The 18,629-nt window shown below is 36.9% G+C and overlaps 4 protein-coding genes and 7 non-coding genes across 11 annotated transcripts; 7 read left to right on the top strand and 4 right to left on the bottom strand.

Annotated features, from left to right (window-relative positions):
• Nucleotides 1-172: 172 nt before the first annotated feature.
• toa1 (transcription factor TFIIA complex large subunit Toa1) lies at nt 173-1,445 on the top strand (the record flags this gene model as incomplete). Its single annotated transcript, XM_056179657.1, has 3 exons — nt 173-253; nt 301-402; nt 444-1,445. The coding sequence occupies 3 exons, from the start codon at nt 173-175 to the stop codon at nt 1,443-1,445; spliced, it is 1,185 nt and encodes a 394-aa protein (XP_056035317.1).
• A 237-nt stretch (nt 1,446-1,682) lies between these two features.
• ngg1 (SAGA complex subunit Ngg1/Ada3) lies at nt 1,683-3,404 on the bottom strand (the record flags this gene model as incomplete). The annotated part of the gene is made up of 1 exon (XM_056179656.1): nt 1,683-3,404. The coding sequence occupies one exon, from the start codon at nt 3,402-3,404 to the stop codon at nt 1,683-1,685; it is 1,722 nt and encodes a 573-aa protein (XP_056035318.1).
• A 766-nt stretch (nt 3,405-4,170) lies between these two features.
• hmo1 (upstream binding transcription factor, RNA polymerase I specific, Hmo1) lies at nt 4,171-5,202 on the top strand (the record flags this gene model as incomplete). Its single annotated transcript, XM_056179655.1, has 2 exons — nt 4,171-4,200; nt 4,303-5,202. 2 exons carry the CDS (start codon nt 4,171-4,173, stop codon nt 5,200-5,202), a joined length of 930 nt encoding a protein of 309 aa, XP_056035319.1.
• Nucleotides 5,203-5,716: 514 nt separating this feature from the next.
• Nucleotides 5,717-11,231, top strand: rpb1 (RNA polymerase II large subunit Rpb1; the record flags this gene model as incomplete). The annotated part of the gene is made up of 7 exons (XM_056179654.1): nt 5,717-5,731; nt 5,768-5,793; nt 5,842-5,914; nt 5,955-6,030; nt 6,079-6,138; nt 6,192-6,298; nt 6,351-11,231. The coding sequence occupies 7 exons, from the start codon at nt 5,717-5,719 to the stop codon at nt 11,229-11,231; spliced, it is 5,238 nt and encodes a 1,745-aa protein (XP_056035320.1).
• Nucleotides 11,232-12,405: 1,174 nt separating this feature from the next.
• Nucleotides 12,406-12,479, bottom strand: SOMG_20049. Its single transcript has one exon. It is a non-coding gene; the product is annotated as a tRNA-Ala (tRNA).
• A 406-nt stretch (nt 12,480-12,885) lies between these two features.
• SOMG_20048 lies at nt 12,886-12,968 on the top strand. The gene is given in 2 exon segments: nt 12,886-12,923; nt 12,933-12,968. It is a non-coding gene; the product is annotated as a tRNA-Val (tRNA).
• Nucleotides 12,969-13,326: 358 nt separating this feature from the next.
• SOMG_20047 lies at nt 13,327-13,397 on the bottom strand. Its single transcript has one exon. It is a non-coding gene; the product is annotated as a tRNA-Asp (tRNA).
• A 2,528-nt stretch (nt 13,398-15,925) lies between these two features.
• On the top strand, nt 15,926-15,997 carry SOMG_20046. The gene has a single exon. It is a non-coding gene; the product is annotated as a tRNA-Glu (tRNA).
• Nucleotides 15,998-16,226: 229 nt separating this feature from the next.
• SOMG_20045 lies at nt 16,227-16,305 on the top strand. Its single transcript has one exon. It is a non-coding gene; the product is annotated as a tRNA-Leu (tRNA).
• A 1,657-nt stretch (nt 16,306-17,962) lies between these two features.
• On the top strand, nt 17,963-18,033 carry SOMG_20044. Its single transcript has one exon. It is a non-coding gene; the product is annotated as a tRNA-Asp (tRNA).
• Nucleotides 18,034-18,390: 357 nt separating this feature from the next.
• SOMG_20043 lies at nt 18,391-18,473 on the bottom strand. Its single transcript is given in 2 exon segments — nt 18,391-18,426; nt 18,436-18,473. It is a non-coding gene; the product is annotated as a tRNA-Val (tRNA).
• Between the last annotated feature and the right edge of the window lie 156 nt (nt 18,474-18,629).

Raw genomic sequence — 18,629 nt, 5'->3', positions numbered from 1 at the left:
ACACCGAAAATCGATCGAAATGATGGATACGTAAAATAGGATATATATATAAAAGTGCAATACCACCTTACATAAACTCACAAAACACACCTTCTCAGTTAACTTTCGTACCTATATTGAGAAATTCAAATAGTGATACATCGTTTGGTCTCGGTAGTATATATTATTTTTGATGGCGGTACTACCATTATCTACGAAGTATCCTTTTACAAATAAGGTATCCGACTTCACCACCATGTCTAATTCTATAGTGGTATGTAAATGTCAGTAACTTTTACCGGTTTATTGACAAAATTTTAGGGTGAAGTTTATCAGCATGTCATTCTTGATGTAATTGCGAATTCAAGAACAGATTTTGAGGAAAATGGTGTTGATGAAGCCACACTTCAGGAATTGCAAAATGTAAGAATATTTCAAGGAAACAGCGGATGCTAACATGTTAGTTATGGCAAGGAAAGCTGGTGGCTACGAATGTTGCTACTTTTCCATGGGCTCAAGCCCCAGTTGGAGCATTTCCTATCGGTCAACTTTTTGATCCTGTTACTGGATTACGGACTGATTCCTTGGACGTCGCTGCTGCAGCTGCAGCTGGTGCGACGAATTCACCGATTTTGAATAATATAGCCGCCATTCGGGCAGTTCAACAGATGGATTCGTTGGCTCAGCAACATGGTGGCTCTCCTTTTTACCCTTCTCCTAGTTCTTCAGGTTTAAATCAAACAACTCAACCGGGTACTTCCGCCGAAGGGTCGTCACTTTCTGATATGCCAAATAATATGAACGCTCCCTTTACCTCTTATAACAAAAGCACCTCTTTACAGTTACCCTCCAATCCAAATCCTGAAAACCCACCTAATGATTTATCCTCAAGTGTTGTGTCCCCTTCTTCTGACAGGGCGGTTCCCCTAGATTCAAATTCATCTAATAATAACGCTTTTGGTGGGCTTTTATTACCTAATCAAAATTCTGTAAAAAATGAATCGACTGAATCGCTACAGCCGCAACGATCTTCAGAAAGTTCTGAAAAGAAAGACATTCCACAGGCAGATGGTATAATATTAGAGGATGATGCGGAGTCTACAGTATCTAAAAAGGGCAAATACGAATTGGCCCATGATGCAGACAAAAGGATCAAGGAAATGCTTGCTAATAATCGGGTACTACAGATAGATGGTACTTTTGATGATAATGAGGAAGATAAAAAAGAAAGTCCTGGCACTCCTTCCGATGAAGCCATTAATTCTGATCTTGATGATCCTGATTCAGATGAGGCCCCAGAAGCAGACGAGGGATCTGACGTAGGACAAGCAATAGTGCTCTGTTTATACGATAAGGTAAATCACCACAAAAATAAATGGAAGTGTGTTTTCCGAGACGGTATTGTCGGCGTGAATGGGAAGGATTACTTATTTTTTAAAGCTAATGGAGAATTTGAGTGGATTTAAATATCCTTCGTTAGTGCTTATCTATGATATGTTTTCTTGTTCGTGGTGCTTATTTGATTTTCTGAGATTGTATAGCGAACTGTATATGAATTTGTGTCTATGAATTGCCTCATATTGCATTTAAAAGGTTTAATAATAGATGAGTTTTTTTGTCAATTAGAAGTTTATATAGGTTTAATATTATCCGCAAATTGAGAAACTGGGAAGCGTGATACTCGTAAACATAATTTTATTCATTCAAACACCAGAAGTATGGTTGTAGTCTACATTGTCTAATAGATTCGTCCTGCCAAAAGGAGAGGTATTTGTGATTTCGTCACCTGGACTTCCGAATAGAGAATTTGGTGGCCGAAGACAATCACTCTGTAGTCGTTTATAGAACAAGGGCTGTAATTTCTCTAACCATAAAGATCGTTTGTCCATTAATGATTTAATAGTAGCATAAGAACTTGTTGCAGAAGCATTTATCTTTTCATTAACGATTCTCTTCTTCTTAACCTTCAAAGTTCTGTTTCGTTTCATATATGCGTTCTCAATCTGTTTGTCCAAGTCGTCTAACACGGCTGAAAATTCTTGAAAGGCCATTTCTTCAGGCAAAATCTCTATAATCTTTTGCTTTCTCTGTTGATTTTCTTCTTCAACCTTTTTCAGGCGGAACTGTAGTGATCTCAACGTTTCAGATATTTGGTCGTCTTGCCTTTTTGTCCAATCAATATCATCATCGTATATAACACCAAAAGAACGAAGTCGGTTCCGCAACCTTTCTTCATAAAACGAAAAGTCTGATTCGCAAAGAATTGATAATTCATTGTTCATACCATTTAGTTCCTCTTTTTCATTTTCAATATCCTCTAGACCCTCCTTTTTCACGTGAGAATCATTAGCATGATCATTTCCATTTACCATTGGATTCATTTTATTTTGATTTGATACATCATCAGGGAGTAGCGATGCAATCAACCTTTCAGTTAAAGGTCCGCAGCTGATATCTTCACCTGCTGTATCAATTTCCTGAAGCAATTCGATAGAGCCATGAGGCATGGTTTTAAGGCTTTGGTAAATGGAAGCAGAGCAAAGATTACTGATATCATCTTCCTGGGGGATTTCAGGAAACCTTTCTCCCAAAGGCGGATTCTGATAACTTTTTGAAACATCCGAAGTTTCTTTCAAAAAATTAACATCGTCATCATCCAAGCTTCGGAAATAAGGTTCTAAAAAGGAATAAAATGTAGATATCGAGATTTGGTTGTTTGGTTTACTATTGGAAAAGTCCTCTGTAACTGGGGTACCGGCAACTAAACATCGTACATCCTTTTTAGGAAAAGAGGAAACACATAGCAAATCCTTTTTTTCTTCATAAGTCATGCGGTCATCAACAATAAAAGATATAAGAGATCCTGTTGCGAGTTCATTTGCAGATTTATAACAAGCTCCTGTTTGATCATCCTTGCTTTTCACAGGAAGGTCTATGTTTTCGCGAACGATTTCTACAGGCTGCTCCTCGGGGTTTTCTTTTGTTACAGGTTTATCAACTGTATCAACTGTATCAACTGTATCATCTGCAGGTAAACCCTTAAGCTTTTTTGACGCCAATGCATCATCCTGAGGATCGAACGCTGAGGAAAACTTCCGCTTTTCCTCTTTTTCTTCATCCACTTTAGGGGACTCAGAAGACTGATGATTTGAAATTGGGGAAGCTTTCGATAACGGTTGCGGTGATTTGGAACTTTGAAATTGTTCCCCGTATGTAGAAAAAAACTTTTCAGACTTATTGTTAAATTTTGAAATCTTCTGAAGCTCAAATAATAGCTTCCATAGCATAGAGACATGGGGAACAGATCGAGAATTGGAAATTTCATTAAGGGCGCTCAAAAAGTTTTCCGAATCGGTAGAGATATCGTTAATTGGAGAACTTACAGGAGAATCATTATTAGGAACTGTTTTCTGGTTAAATGACATAACAAGGAACGCTCTTCTAATTCAATTATTTCAAGACATCGATTTCTCCCTTTTTACAGACGACGTCTTTGGCGGTACAAACTTTGATGGTGGTAGATTTCGTAATATGAATTAATAATTATAATTACACTGCGCTAAAAGCATCTACTAAACCCCAGTTCGTGATGTACCGTGCGATATGGGAAATTCTTCTTTTATCATCGCCTTACAGAGGTTGCTAAGTTTTATTGTTATAAGGGTACTAAATTTTAAGTACATGGAAAAACATTAAGAGGTACTTTAGGAAGAGAACTCTTGGTAGATTGACATTAGAACGATAATCAAATAAGCGAAAATTCTCAAAGGAATCATCTGGTAATTAAAATTTACTTTAACTTCAGTTTGCTGCTTCTTTTAAAAGCTTTACCCTTGGGTTATATAAAAAAAAACTGTTTCACACAAGCTAAGTCTGAATTTCATAGAATGAATGAACCAACTTCGTGAAATTTTATTTTATTTTGTCAGACATTGTATCTGTGTTAATATTATTTCAACGAGTTTTTTATGTTCCCATAGGTGTTTGACTTGCGTCCCCTAGCACTACTAAGCCAGATTGCCTTCCTAAACCCGTAGTACCGCAGTAAGGGAATACAGCCACAACCGGTTTACCACCACCACCAATATCGACCACCGCTTTTCTTGCTTTACGGTCTTTTGGTCGCTGAAAGATTGCTAAAAAAAAGAAATTTTTTGATTCTTGTACCTATTTTTAAAAGAAAACAGGAAAATGGCAGAAGAGCACGGTAATCTTCAAAAGGTATGTACTTTTAAATATATATGAACGCGAATGTGTCAAGTATCAGATTGCGCAAGTTTAATCTCCTTACCTTAAAACTTATGACACTAACAAACTTATTAGCTTTCAAACTCGGTTTCTAAACTTGAGGATGCTTTTAAATTAGCTTTAGGAGCATGCCAAGATATTAAGGAATACCTTCCTATTCTCATTGCTGAGAAAGGGGATGTTAGTAAACCTCAAGAAAAGGCCAGCAAAAATGAAAAGTCCAAACAAACTGCAAACAAGGAACCATCTACATCAGCTCTTAAAGACGCTAATGTAGAAGCACCCGTTCCAATCGCTTCTGCTGTGCCAGCTAGTTCCTCTGTAACTGAGCCGGTAGCCAGTGCTTCCCCAACTCCCAGCAAGCGTAAAGCCAGAGATCCCGCTCAACCAAAGCGCCCTCCTACCGCTTACAACTTGTTTCAAAAGAATCAACGTTCTGAAATTAAGGATTCTTTGGGTGAAAAAGGAAATGACGTGAAGGAAGTCAACAAAGCGATGCACGAAAAGTGGACGTCTTTAAACGAAAATGAACGCAAGCCTTTTGAAGAAGAGGCATCAAAACTTCGCGAAACTTACGACGCTGAAATGACCGCTTTTCAAGCTACCAGAGAATCTGCTTCTTCCCCTGCCCCTGCAGCAGCTGCCGAAGCTGAACCCCAAGAAGGAAACCAAGTTGCCGTGTCCATGCCTACTACCCCTGCTAGCAAGAACTATGTTGAATTTTCTGAAACTAGACCTTTAGCTCAGGCATCCTTGTCATCTCCCGTAACTACTTCTAAAAAACAGAATAAGAAGAAGCGCTCAAGCACTAACGCTCCCGTTGAACCTCAACCTCAGCAAGAAGAGGGATCTGCTACTGCTGACAAAGCTGAAGTCAACCCTTCTCCATCGGTTGGAAAGCGTGACAAGAAGAAACGCCGTAAAAGTTCTGTTAACCCTAACAATGCTCCCACTGCTACAGCAGCTTCTAATTAATCGGTAGGAAAATTCCTCAGTTGTGAATTTTTGTATAACACTCGGCTATTCTAATTTCATTTAACTAGAACTTTATTGCTAATCTTACGTTTCATACGTATACGAAATTTTTTATAGGTTTTCCACTTGTATATATCAATTATCTACGAATCAACTTGGCGGCCTTAATTAGTAAGGTTTACTGTAGTTTCATTTCTCTAGCATAGCTATTCTGCTTTGTTCAAAGTTTGTTATTGATCACTTGAATTCTTTTATTTGATAAGAATCTAGCTGTACCCATGTGGCCTGTATAATGTTCCATATGTTGAAGAACTATTAAATCGTCTTAAGCATATACCAGATTTCTAAGAAATATGCTTCTAGTAGACGAAGCTCTCGAAGATCCGATAGGTGGCGATAACATGAATAACGATATTCACAGAGATTCGTTATATGTAGTTTGTAAAGATTTCTATTACCAATATTAAATTTTTCAGAGGACGTTCAACCACCTAATCTTTGCAACTCAGGTAGAATGAGCGGGATTCAGGTAAGAAAGCAGTTTTAATTGTTTATTAACATCCAGTTTTCACCTTCATCTGTCCCCCTTCGGTATGGAATTAATTTAAAAGCTTTAGGGCAATAAATTAACAGTTATAGCCGGGTCGAAGAGGTCCAATTTGGAATCTTGTCTCCGGAGGAAATTCGGTCCATGAGTGTCGCGAAGATTGAAGTAAGTTTTTTATCTTTGAGCTTTATGTTAATAGTAATAGTTTCCCGAAACGATGGACGAAACTGGTCAACGTCCTCGAGTCGGTGGACTTTTGGATCCTCGTTTGGGCACCATAGGTATGATGATCTTTATACATTTTTTGAACATCTGCTAACATAAAAAAGATCGTCAATTTAAATGTCAAACATGCGGTGAATTGATAGCTGATTGTCCTGGACATTTCGGTAAGATTTCAAATGATAAATTTTTGAAGATGTTTAACACTAACGTTATTCAGGTCATATCGAACTTGCTAAACCTGTATTTCATATCGGATTTTTGAGTAAAATCAAAAAAATTTTAGAGGGTGTTTGCTGGAACTGCGGCAAGCTAAAAATTGACCCTGTAAGCTATTTAAGGCATGCCGAAATCAACTCGATTGCTAACACAATCTCAGTCAAATCCAAAATATCAAGAAACACAGCGATATCGTGATCCTAAAAACCGACTTAATGCAGTATGGAACGTTTGTAAAACAAAAATGGTTTGCGACACTGGCTTGTCTGGTGGCTCCGATAATTTTGATCCTAGTAACCCCACAGCAAATCTGGGTCATGGCGGTTGCGGAAGTGCCCAACCAACGATTCGTAAAGATGGATTGAAATTGTGGGGTTCATGGAAAAAAGGAAAGGACGAATCCGACCTTCCTGAAAAACGTTTACTTACTCCACTTGAAGTTCACACTATATTTACGCATATATCTTCAGATGATTTAGCACGGTTGGGCCTTAATGAACAGTATGCACGCCCAGATTGGATGATTATTACCGTTTTACCGGTCCCCCCGCCTAGTGTTCGTCCGAGTATTTCAGTAGACGGAACTAGCCGTGGTGAAGACGATTTAACACATAAACTATCTGATATAATTAAAGCCAATGCCAACGTTCGGAGATGCGAGCAAGAGGGCGCGCCAGCCCACATCGTGTCTGAGTACGAGCAGTTATTACAGTTCCATGTTGCTACATATATGGATAATGAAATTGCAGGTCAGCCTCAAGCTCTTCAGAAGTCGGGTAGGCCTCTAAAAAGCATTCGTGCTAGACTTAAGGGTAAAGAAGGACGTTTGCGTGGTAACTTAATGGGTAAACGTGTTGATTTTTCAGCTCGTACTGTTATTACTGGTGATCCCAATCTATCGTTAGATGAATTAGGTGTACCACGTAGTATTGCAAAGACCTTAACTTACCCCGAAACGGTTACTCCTTATAATATTTATTATCTTCAAGAACTTGTTCGAAACGGTCCAGATGAACATCCTGGAGCCAAATATATTATTCGCGATACGGGTGAACGAATTGATTTAAGATATCACAAGAGAGCCGGCGATATTCCTTTAAGATATGGCTGGCGTGTAGAAAGACATATTCGAGATGGAGACATCGTTATTTTTAACAGACAGCCATCACTACATAAAATGAGTATGATGGGTCACAAGATACGAGTTATGCCTTATTCAACCTTCAGACTAAACTTGTCAGTAACTTCACCTTATAATGCTGATTTTGATGGTGATGAGATGAATATGCACGTACCACAGTCCGAAGAAACACGAGCTGAAATTCAGGAGATTGCTATGGTTCCCAAGCAAATTGTTTCACCTCAGTCAAATAAGCCAGTAATGGGTATTGTTCAGGACACATTGGCCGGTGTCCGAAAGTTCTCATTACGTGACAATTTTTTAACTCGTGAAGCTGTCATGAATATTATGCTTTGGGTACCAGGATGGGATGGAGTCGTTCCTCCACCGGTAATTGTTAAGCCTAGACCTCTGTGGACCGGTAAACAGATTCTGAGCTTGGTGATTCCTAAAGGTATTAATTTAATGAGGGAAGATGACAAACAAGGTTTGCTTAACCCATCAGATTTAGGCATGCTAATCGAGAATGGTGAAATTATCTATGGTGTTGTTGACAAGAAAACTGTGGGAGCTTCACAAGGTGGTTTGGTGCATACAATTTGGAAGGAAAAGGGACCTGACACGTGCAAGGGGTTCTTTAATGGTATTCAACAAGTTGTAAACTACTGGTTACTGCATAACGGATTTAGTATTGGTATTGGTGATACCATAGCAGACGCCGATACCATGCGTGAAGTGACTAGAACCGTAAAAGAAGCTCGTTCACAAGTTGCAGAATCAATTCAGGATGCCCAACACAATAGATTAAAGCCCGAACCTGGTATGACATTACGTGAGTCTTTTGAAGCCCAGGTTTCACGCATTCTGAACCAAGCCAGAGACAACGCTGGTAGATCTGCAGAACACAGCTTGAAAAATTCCAATAATGTTAAACAAATGGTGGCAGCCGGATCAAAGGGTTCTTTCATTAATATTTCACAAATGTCTGCCTGTGTAGGCCAGCAGATTGTAGAAGGAAAGCGAATTCCATTTGGTTTTAAACATAGAACCCTTCCCCACTTTCCTAAAGATGATGATTCACCTGAGTCTCGTGGATTTATTGAGAATTCATACTTGCGTGGCTTAACACCTCAAGAATTTTTCTTCCATGCAATGGCCGGAAGAGAAGGTCTCATTGATACTGCCGTTAAGACCGCCGAAACTGGTTATATTCAACGTCGTCTTGTAAAAGCAATGGAGGATGTAATGGTACGATACGATGGTACCGTACGCAATGCAATGGGTGACATTATCCAGTTTGCTTATGGTGAAGATGGTTTGGATGCAACCCTGGTTGAATATCAAGTTTTTGATTCTCTGCGCTTATCAAATGAGCATTTCGAAAGGAAATACAAGATTGATTTGATGGAAGACAGGAGTATATCTCAATTTATGGAAAACTCAATTGATAATGATCCAGATGTGCAAGATTTGCTTGATGCAGAATTTACTCAACTTTCAAAGGATAGAGATCTTCTGTGTAATTTTATTTTCCCTAAAGGTGACGCAAGATGGCCGATGCCCGTAAACGTGCAACGAATTATTCAAAATGCTTGTCAGATTTTTCATTTAGAATCTCGCAAGCCATCCGATCTTATGCCCGGAGACATTATTCAAGGTTTAAATGAGCTTATGAGTAAGCTTAAAATATTCCGTGGTGATGACCGGATCACTCAAGACGTACAGAATAACGCCACCTTGCTTTTCCAAATTCATTTGCGCTCAAAATTTGCTGTTAAGCGGGTTATCACTGAATATCATTTGAATAAAGTTGCATTCGAATGGATTATGGGTGAAGTTGAAAGCCGATTTCAGCAAGCAGTGGTAAGTCCAGGAGAAATGGTTGGTACCTTAGCTGCGCAATCTATTGGTGAACCGGCAACTCAGATGACCTTAAACACTTTCCATTACGCCGGTGTTTCCTCGAAAAATGTAACGTTGGGTGTGCCTCGTCTTAAGGAGATTCTTAACGTCGCAAAGAATATCAAGACACCGTCTTTGACTATATATTTATCACCCCATGTGGCATCTAATATGGACTTGGCTAAGAATATTCAGACTCAAATTGAACATACTACTTTAAGCACGGTCACATCTGCTACTGAGATTCATTATGATCCTGATCCACAAAATACCGTGATTGAAGAAGATAAAGATTTTGTTGAAGCCTTTTTTGCTATTCCCGATGAAGAAGTAGAAGAAAACTTATGGAAACAATCACCGTGGTTATTGAGATTAGAACTCGATCGTGCTAAGATGCTTGACAAAAAGCTAAGTATGAGTGATGTGGCCGGAAAGATTGCGGAAAGTTTTGAACGCGATCTTTTCACTATATGGTCAGAAGACAATGCTGATAAGTTGATAATTCGCTGTCGTATTATTCGTGACGACGATAGAAAAACTGAGGAGGATGACAATCTGATTGAAGAGGACGTCTTTTTGAAGACAATTGAAGGACACATGTTAGAAAGTATTAGTTTGAGAGGTGTTCCTAACATTACCCGTGTTTACATGATGGAGCACAAGGTTATTCGCCAGAAGGATACTGGTATATTTGAAAGAGGTGACGAATGGGTTTTGGAAACTGATGGAATAAATTTGACCGAAGCAATGGCTGTCGAAGGTGTTGATTCCTCTAGAATATATTCGAACTCATTTGTTGAAGTTTTGCAAATTCTTGGAATTGAGGCTACTAGATCTGCGTTGCTTAAGGAACTTAGGAATGTTATTGAATTTGATGGGTCTTACGTAAATTATCGACACTTAGCTCTCCTTTGTGATGTGATGACTTCTCGTGGACATTTAATGGCAATTACGCGTCACGGTATTAACCGCGCTGAAACTGGTGCTTTAATGAGATGCTCTTTTGAGGAAACTGTAGAAATTTTAATGGATGCGGCTGCAAGCGGAGAGAAAGATGACTGTAAAGGAATATCTGAAAATATTATGCTCGGCCAAATGGCACCAATGGGTACTGGTGCATTTGATATTTATCTCGATCAGGGCATGTTGATGAATTACAGTTTGAATGCTCCTGCCGCTTCAATAGCAGTTGGTGAATACGGAAAATCACAAATTCCTGAAGGTTCTGCTACACCTTATGAGCGCTCGCCGATGATTGATTCTGGTTATCTTAGCTCATCCGATGCAGCAGCATTTTCACCATTGATTCAAAGCGGACCTGAAGGTCGAGATGGTTTAGGTGAATATGGAAATATGCTCGGTGCTAGTCCTTTCCACTCAGTTAAATCTCCTGGTTATACTAGCCCCTTTTCAAGCGCTATGAGCCCTGGGTATGGCTTAACGTCTCCTAGTTACAGTCCATCATCACCAGGTTACTCTACATCTCCTACCTATATGCCTTCTAGTCCTTCGTACTCTCCTACCAGTCCTTCGTACTCTCCCACTAGTCCTTCCTATTCCCCTACAAGCCCTTCTTACTCTCCTACAAGTCCCTCCTATTCCCCTACTAGTCCTTCTTACTCTCCTACAAGCCCATCGTACTCTCCTACTAGTCCCTCTTACTCTCCTACTAGTCCTTCCTATTCTCCAACCAGTCCTTCTTACTCTCCAACCAGTCCTTCTTACTCTCCTACAAGCCCATCGTACTCTCCTACTAGTCCCTCTTACTCTCCTACTAGTCCTTCATATTCTCCAACCAGTCCTTCATATTCTCCTACCAGTCCTTCATATTCTCCTACCAGTCCTTCTTACTCTCCTACTAGTCCCTCTTACTCTCCTACTAGTCCTTCTTATTCTCCAACCAGTCCTTCATACTCTCCCACAAGTCCCTCCTATTCCCCTACTAGTCCTTCTTACTCTCCTACAAGTCCCTCCTATTCCCCTACTAGTCCTTCTTACTCTCCATCTGGACATTCGTAAACTAGCTTCTACTTGCTCTTGTGATTCATGGTTGAGAAAATGTAAATTGATTAGACTGAAGTTATGTAATATGATTTTGAAAGTCTCAATAAAAATCTTTCAAAAAAAAAGAAAATGAATAAAAAGGAAGAGAATCTACGAATAGCTACTGCAATGAGAAAGGTCCTTATTTTTTACTACTAACATTAAAATATTATATGAAGTAAATTCATGCTTGCTTTTTAATCAATTTTGATAGTTATTATATATAATATTATTAGATATTTTGTATTTTTGTATTTCTTTATAAATATAAGCAATAGTTGGTTTGCTAATTGAATGTATGATGTGAAGATGGTTGAATAAGAAATTAGAGTTATTTTTTTCCTAAGTTCGTAACTATTTAAACCGTTATGGCAAGTTGTGATATCTGAAAGTCGCTCTTTTGCTAGTAGATGTACAATAGGTATTCCTTGAACTTCTTTGTTTAAATGATTAGAAGTGATGGTTGGTTAATTGTTGTAAATTTATCAACTTCGGAGACAAACTCAAGAAAGCAATCCATCAATGGTAGTTTTGATGCAATCCTAAAGTTATTTATAGTACGGTAAAACAGTTATACGCACCCTTTTACATAGAAACCTTAGGTGGCAGTAATTAATTTTAAAATATTTACTAAATCAAACTACGAACTGAGTACCTGCTAGAAAAAAAAAGTCTACTTAATCTTTTAGTTTATAAAAAACTTAAAAATGCACAAAACAATTACTGAACTATTGTAAAATATACGGTTTGAGAAATATGAGGAGTATGACCGAATCCTCTAAAGAAAATTATATTCAGGAACTTAAGCTCAGCTCGTAAATTACTAATATGGGTTTTAAAATACCTAATTGAAGACTACATTTCATAATATTTTGTTACATAGAGCATTGACGATAAAATTCGTAAATAAGTAGTAACTATTGGCAAAGTAAGAGATTCCCTGCAGATGGCTAGCTGCAATAGAAAAGCTGTGCAAATGTTTATCAAATTGGAGCTTTTGACTATTGAATATGGGACCGTAAGTAAGTCACTTTTTACTGTACCGTCGCTGTTAATATCCACAATGAAAGGTACTTGAAATTTGCCCAGCATAAAGAGAATCAACAGACTTTCCTATTAAACGAATTGTTCGTTGAAGGAATATAAAAACTGGACAAGCCAGAACTCGAATCTGGGACCTCTTCCATGCTAAGGAAGCGTGATAACCATCTACACCACATGCCCATGTTGTCAACTGTTGTTGAAATAAGTTTTATTACACTTCCTTATTTTCAGATAATTTTGATTTATGCATAAAAGGGCAAACATGAGCCGTTCATGGAATTAAGACTGTTCATGTTGCTTTTTTTCACAACCAAAAACAGCTACAAACATGTTTGTTGCCCGTATAGAATACAACAACCGATGATTGCTTCCTCTTTAACCCTTAAGGCATTCACAGTATAGTTCGATTAACACATTCAACAGTTTACATATTCAATTCTGGTACTTGCATAAATATTGTTATCATCATTTATTCATGTAAAATCCCGATGAGACGAAAAGGAAGCATATAAATGGTGCCACACCGTCCGTTTAACGGCAACGATTAGAATATAAAAATTTGCAAGCAATGAAAGTCATCAACGAAGGCCGTGTGGTTTAGATGGTTATAATTTCTGCTTAACATTCAATGTTCGCAGACGGTCCCAAGTTCGAGTCTTGGCACGGTCATAGCCTTCACTTTTTTCAACTTTTCTTTTTTTTTTAGAACCATCCAATGGATGATGAATGTTTATTTTTTTTCTACATCTATGCTATTATCCTATTCATTGTTGATGGTTTCATTTAGTTTGCTTAGTGTCAGTTTACTAGCAATTTTTTGTCTCATTTCACCTGATAGCATGCATCATCATCATCTACTTGCACTTAATGAATATGACTCTGAGTGAACAGCCAAAGATGAAGAAAGCCATGTACAAAACAGTATTAGAAACGCAAAATCGAATGGCGTTCTCAACTGCAAGGAAGAACCCGAGTATGAGGAAAAAACGAAATACCAAAAAATAATAAATGCAAAAAAATTTAGTCACTCTCCCTCCGGGATTCGAACCCGGGCTGCCAGCGTGACAGGCTGGTGTACTACCCCTATACTAAGGAAGATTTGTTAAAAGACCTTGCGTTATAATGTTATATCTATATCCTTTTTTGTCATAACTATTAAATAATCAATTTGCAAAAACGGTGTAGAACCTTGGTAGCTTGTTAATGATCTTGTAAATTCACATTGCCATCGAAGCGCTATTTTAATGTTAGACAGTTCCAATAGCAGAGTATGTATTTTTATTGTAATCTTGTCAATTCATTTCGGTGCAGTACATCCTACCCTGAGATCGCCAATCAACAGCGAATCGCATATTCAAACGAGTTCCATCTCGTACATTACTTCAATTACCTTTTCACACCTGCCGTACTGCTTATTACCTTTAGCAAATACAAATGGGGAGAAAGAAGAGGACAGAGAGCCAGTAATAGAATGACCGTTCACTCATCATTGATTTGATCCATTTAATGTGTTGTTATAAACATATTTTAACATATTTTAGTGTTTTTCTGTGCACTGCGAACAGCTGCAGTGTATTATTACTATATATATTTAAAATAAAATGATACATGTTATTGTACTGTGATTGTAAGCTTCATATCACGATATATTCTACAACTTAATAAAATACGAATTGCTATGTTTACGCACTAAAGCACAAAATATTCTTTGGCTAATTATTGCAAGAAAAGATTGTTTTTCCTTGTATTTGACTACTCGTTTAGCTTCTTTAATATGCCTGCTAAATATGGTATATATTTTTTTCCCGTCTATCCCAAATACAAGAAAAAAGCATTTGAAATGGGCGAAACCTCAGATCCTTGTTGTATCACGGCAGTAATAGATTAGTAAGCCAAATAAAAGTAATTTGAATAGGATTGACTTCTACATTCGTAAGTTTTAATTAATCAATCCCACAAAACACATCACATGAGATTATATGAGCTTTCTTGTACATAATTATTCTGTGTCGATGTTACTCAATTGCGGATTCTTATTGTTCAAGGGACTAAGATAAATACATTTGAAACATTCAAAAAAGGTTTATGATATGTGGATTGTCTATTGGTTACTAACAAGTCTGGCTAATTATGGATGACTTATGAACGCGTCAATAGAGAGACGCTTTATTACCTAACACCGTATTGCTAAATCCTTCATCACAGCATTTAAGCAGACGAGTAGTTATACTTATATCAAAGCAATTTTGATTACTACTAGCATAATATTTCAGTAACAATGATTACAAATGTTCTCTTTCGTAACGTGTTTTAAGGGGTAACCCATCTCAAAACTACATAATACAAGAAGTCGAATTTAAAACAAGTCTTTTACGACCAGCAAAAACGGAAATGCCATATTACTTTCAAGAAAAAAAAAAGGATAATGATGGCCGTGACTTTATAACTGTGCAAGGGTTTTGGTTTAACAAAAATTTATGTTCGCGATTGTGTTGCGTAGATGCTTAAACAGCAAGGAAACTGCTCCCATTATAGGTGTATGGTTATTGACTAAGCTGTTTAACTGTTTCATTGATTGGTGGAATGCAAAGAAGCCATTGGTTATTCATTTCATTTGAGAAAAGAAGTAATTAAACAGTTCCTTATGAGAAGCAGGAAACATGAGAAAAACGACCTATTTTTTAATACAATCATTTGTTACAGCATTTTTCTTGAATTACTTGTCTTTTGCTCATAAAAACCTGACGTTCAACCGCTGTTAACATAGATTACGCCTAGTAAATTATTTTTTAAGGGCAAGTAATATATATCGCTATTTTACTTATACGTTAACGCTTAAGATCGGGGTATTACCCATAGATCAAACCATACAATACCCAGGCCACCTCCAAACCTTATTCTTTCATTCCGAACGTCTTTCTTAGTACTGTCTGTTTATGGTCTAGATACCAACTAGCCCTTAGAATTAATTTTCTAAATATTAATAAATTAATAAAAAGAAATGGAATGTATTAAAAGAGTTCTTTAGTTTTGTATGATAATTTTGAGATTCTTCAGTCCAATGGTTGTTGACGATGGATAGCATGTATGACTCCACTTACTCAATAACGCATATATTTAAGGAATCTGTTCACTGCGGTTTTGTATGTATGAAGTAAACCTAACAATTCAAATAAGGCTCAATCAAACGGTAAATAGCTTAAGTACACTACATTTTTATCGTCTTTTACAATATTCAAATGTTACTTTTATTGCCCTTAAGTTTAAGTCTTTTAGCATCCAACGGTATCAAAACATGACATTGCTACAAATACAAAAATATTCTGGAAACCATAGTAACAGGGTTTTTTTTTAAAAAAAAAAAAAAAAAAGAATAAATTTTATTGAAGAAATCTTCCGGACAATTACTATCAAGTGAGCGATTACTTTGTTCGTAAGAATTAGAAAATCAGTCTTATGATGTGACAGATACAAAATGAAATCGTGATGAGTGAAAGTTCTCGTTTTTATAATACGTATATTTGTATAGCCAATACATGTATACTATACAGTACGAAGAGACCGGGCTTGATACTCTAATCAAAAAATAAAATCTATATACTTTTAGTCACAGTTTGACTAATCAATCCGTTGTGGTCCAACGGCTAGGATTCGTCGCTTTCACCGACGCGGCCGGGGTTCGACTCCCCGCAACGGAAAACTTTTCTTTTTTCCCTTCTCTCTCAAATACAGTGTTATGATTTTTCTTCAAATATAGCATTAACCACTGCATCATACAAGCAGAAATTTGTGCAAAGCAGTAGTACGTGCCGAAGTAAGAATACGATGAACGGAATCATGTGCCATGCCAATTACAGATTGGAGGGGTCTATAGAACGAATGTTTATAAATTATAGATTATTTTACAAAAATAAGCCATCAACGAACGGAAGGGTGTCCGAGTGGTTATGGAGCTAGTTTAAGGCACTAGTGCGAAAGCTCGTGGGTTCGAGTCCCACCCCTTTCATTAAGTTTTTGCACTGCTTAAATTTCAGTATCGTACACAATTGAATATTAGGTTTTTAAAAGATTCTGTTTAATATTACTTTTTTGTTGATAACCTCTGATATCAACAATGGTTTGTTTGTATTCCTACGTTTTACAAACAGTGAATAAGTTGACCTTTATAACTGACAGAAATTAACAACCTTTCCAATGGAAATGGTAAAAGCTGTTTTATAATGAGTTTTTAACTTTTGTTGACCCTTATTGTTATATTTAATCATCCCCCAAAAATGGAATCAAGTCAAACATTATATAGAATATGACATAAACCGGAAAAGATGGTTGCAACCTTTGAAGAGGCAAAGAGTTTAGCTACGTGGCTCCATTTTTAACGAATACAATACTGAAGCTACTAGATTCAATTATCGTCTTCAAGTCATGAAATTATAGAAATTACAATTGTAATGTTTTCTGTAAACCCGTTAACACTTAGCCTGTGGAATGACGACAAAGACGATGAATAAATCAATCGAAAAATGAATGAAAACAGTTTCCGATTTTGGTAATGGTTGTATATTTGTGGTTTCACGTCTTATTTATTTATTTATTTTTTAATTTTTCTTATTAGTCATGTTTTAAACGACTCGTCAGTAGCTGCTAAAAAATTGTACCATTTGCGAAAAGTTATTATATTTGCATAAGCTTCTTTCTCCGGTGCTCATTCTAGCCGAATGTTTTGTTAAAAATATTCCGTATTTCGCGAGGCAGGAAATGAATGAAGGGAGATTTTATAGTTCATCTTTGTCCCACATAAGTACGTTGCCATAAAAGAACTTCTTCGAAATAATTTAATAAACGTGGACTATGAAAAAGCATTAGAAATAAAGAAAAACAAATTTCGTCACAAAAACGCACATATCGGCTATTTCCATTAATAAAGCTTTTCAAGGAGAAACCCCAAGAAAGGAAGAAGGAATAATAAAGAGATATAATGATAACCAAACAAAGTTCATAAGGTCAGAATAACTAAAAGATCGTTATCCCCACACGAAAAACGAGGATCGTTGCTGTAAAAAATAAATACGGGATACTTCATCAATACTTAGGAAGGACGGACGCTCTAAATTTCATTAATTGAAACAAATGATTTCAATGTTTAATCTTTCTAATAGATTCCGGAGCAGATGCCTCTTAATTACGAGAAGATATAGCGCAAAATCGTATTGACATATCAATGAATTAATTGATGAACTTGTAAAGGTGAAAGAAGAACAAGTTGAAGTGATACATTAGGACTAACCAAGTTTATTCTTGGTATTATTGATACTATAATGCGAATTGGATTTTATTCTTTCCATACATATATAGGTGCCAATATTTTCTAGTGTATTAATCTCAATATATCCAATATGGCTTAAGCAGCTAAAAGCTGTGTATAAGTGTAAAAGTAGTTACAGATGATAATTCTCTAGGTTTGTCAATACTACGAATGTTTCGTAAAAGGTTTAAGTTTTCAACATTTTCTCCTGAAATTGTGTTAATAGTTTCCAATGTTTTTCGTTTTTCTTAGTTTGAATATTTAACAACAGAGGTAGACAAATGATGTAAACAAGCTTTTAATCAATTGATTAATAGTTTACAGCAATATATTAATTAACTTTTAACGATAAATAAGCAAATCTTCCTTAGTATAGGGGTAGTACACCAGCCTGTCACGCTGGCAGCCCGGGTTCGAATCCCGGAGGGAGAGTGACTAAACTTTTTGCGTTTATTATTTTTTGGTATTTCGTTTTTTCCTCATACTCGGGTTCTTCCTTGCAGTTGAGAACGCCATTCGATTTTGCGTTTCTAATACTGCTTTGTACATGGTTTTCTTCATATTTGACTGTTCACTCAGAGTCATATTCATTAAGTGCAAGTAGATGATGATGATGCATGCTATCAGGTGAAATGAGACAAAAAATTGCTAGTAAACTGACACTAAGCAAACTAAATGAAACCATCAACAATGAATAGGATAATAGCATAGATGTAGAAAAAAAAATAAACATTCATCATCCATTGGATGGTTCTAAAAAAAAAGAAAAGTTGAAAAAAGTGAAGGCTATGACCGTGCCAAGACTCGAACTTGGGACCGTCTGCGAACATTAAATGTTAAGCAGAAATTATAACCATCTAAACCACACGGCCTTCGTTGAAGGACTTCCTGTTCTTTACGTTTACAACTTAGATAGTAAGGGCATTTCGCTCCCAAGGTTTCCTGCAAAGGCAAAGGAGACAGACACTCATACTGAAGCAGTTTCTGTGGTTATGTATTTCTCTGATTGTCTCAATCAGTGTTTGTTC

This window comes from Schizosaccharomyces osmophilus, chromosome 1, assembly GCF_027921745.1.
Source record: "Schizosaccharomyces osmophilus chromosome 1, complete sequence".
In the NCBI taxonomy this organism is placed as follows: domain Eukaryota; kingdom Fungi; phylum Ascomycota; class Schizosaccharomycetes; order Schizosaccharomycetales; family Schizosaccharomycetaceae; genus Schizosaccharomyces; species Schizosaccharomyces osmophilus.
Note: the sequence above shows the minus strand (reverse complement) of the source record. Positions and strands in the feature narration are given on the sequence as shown.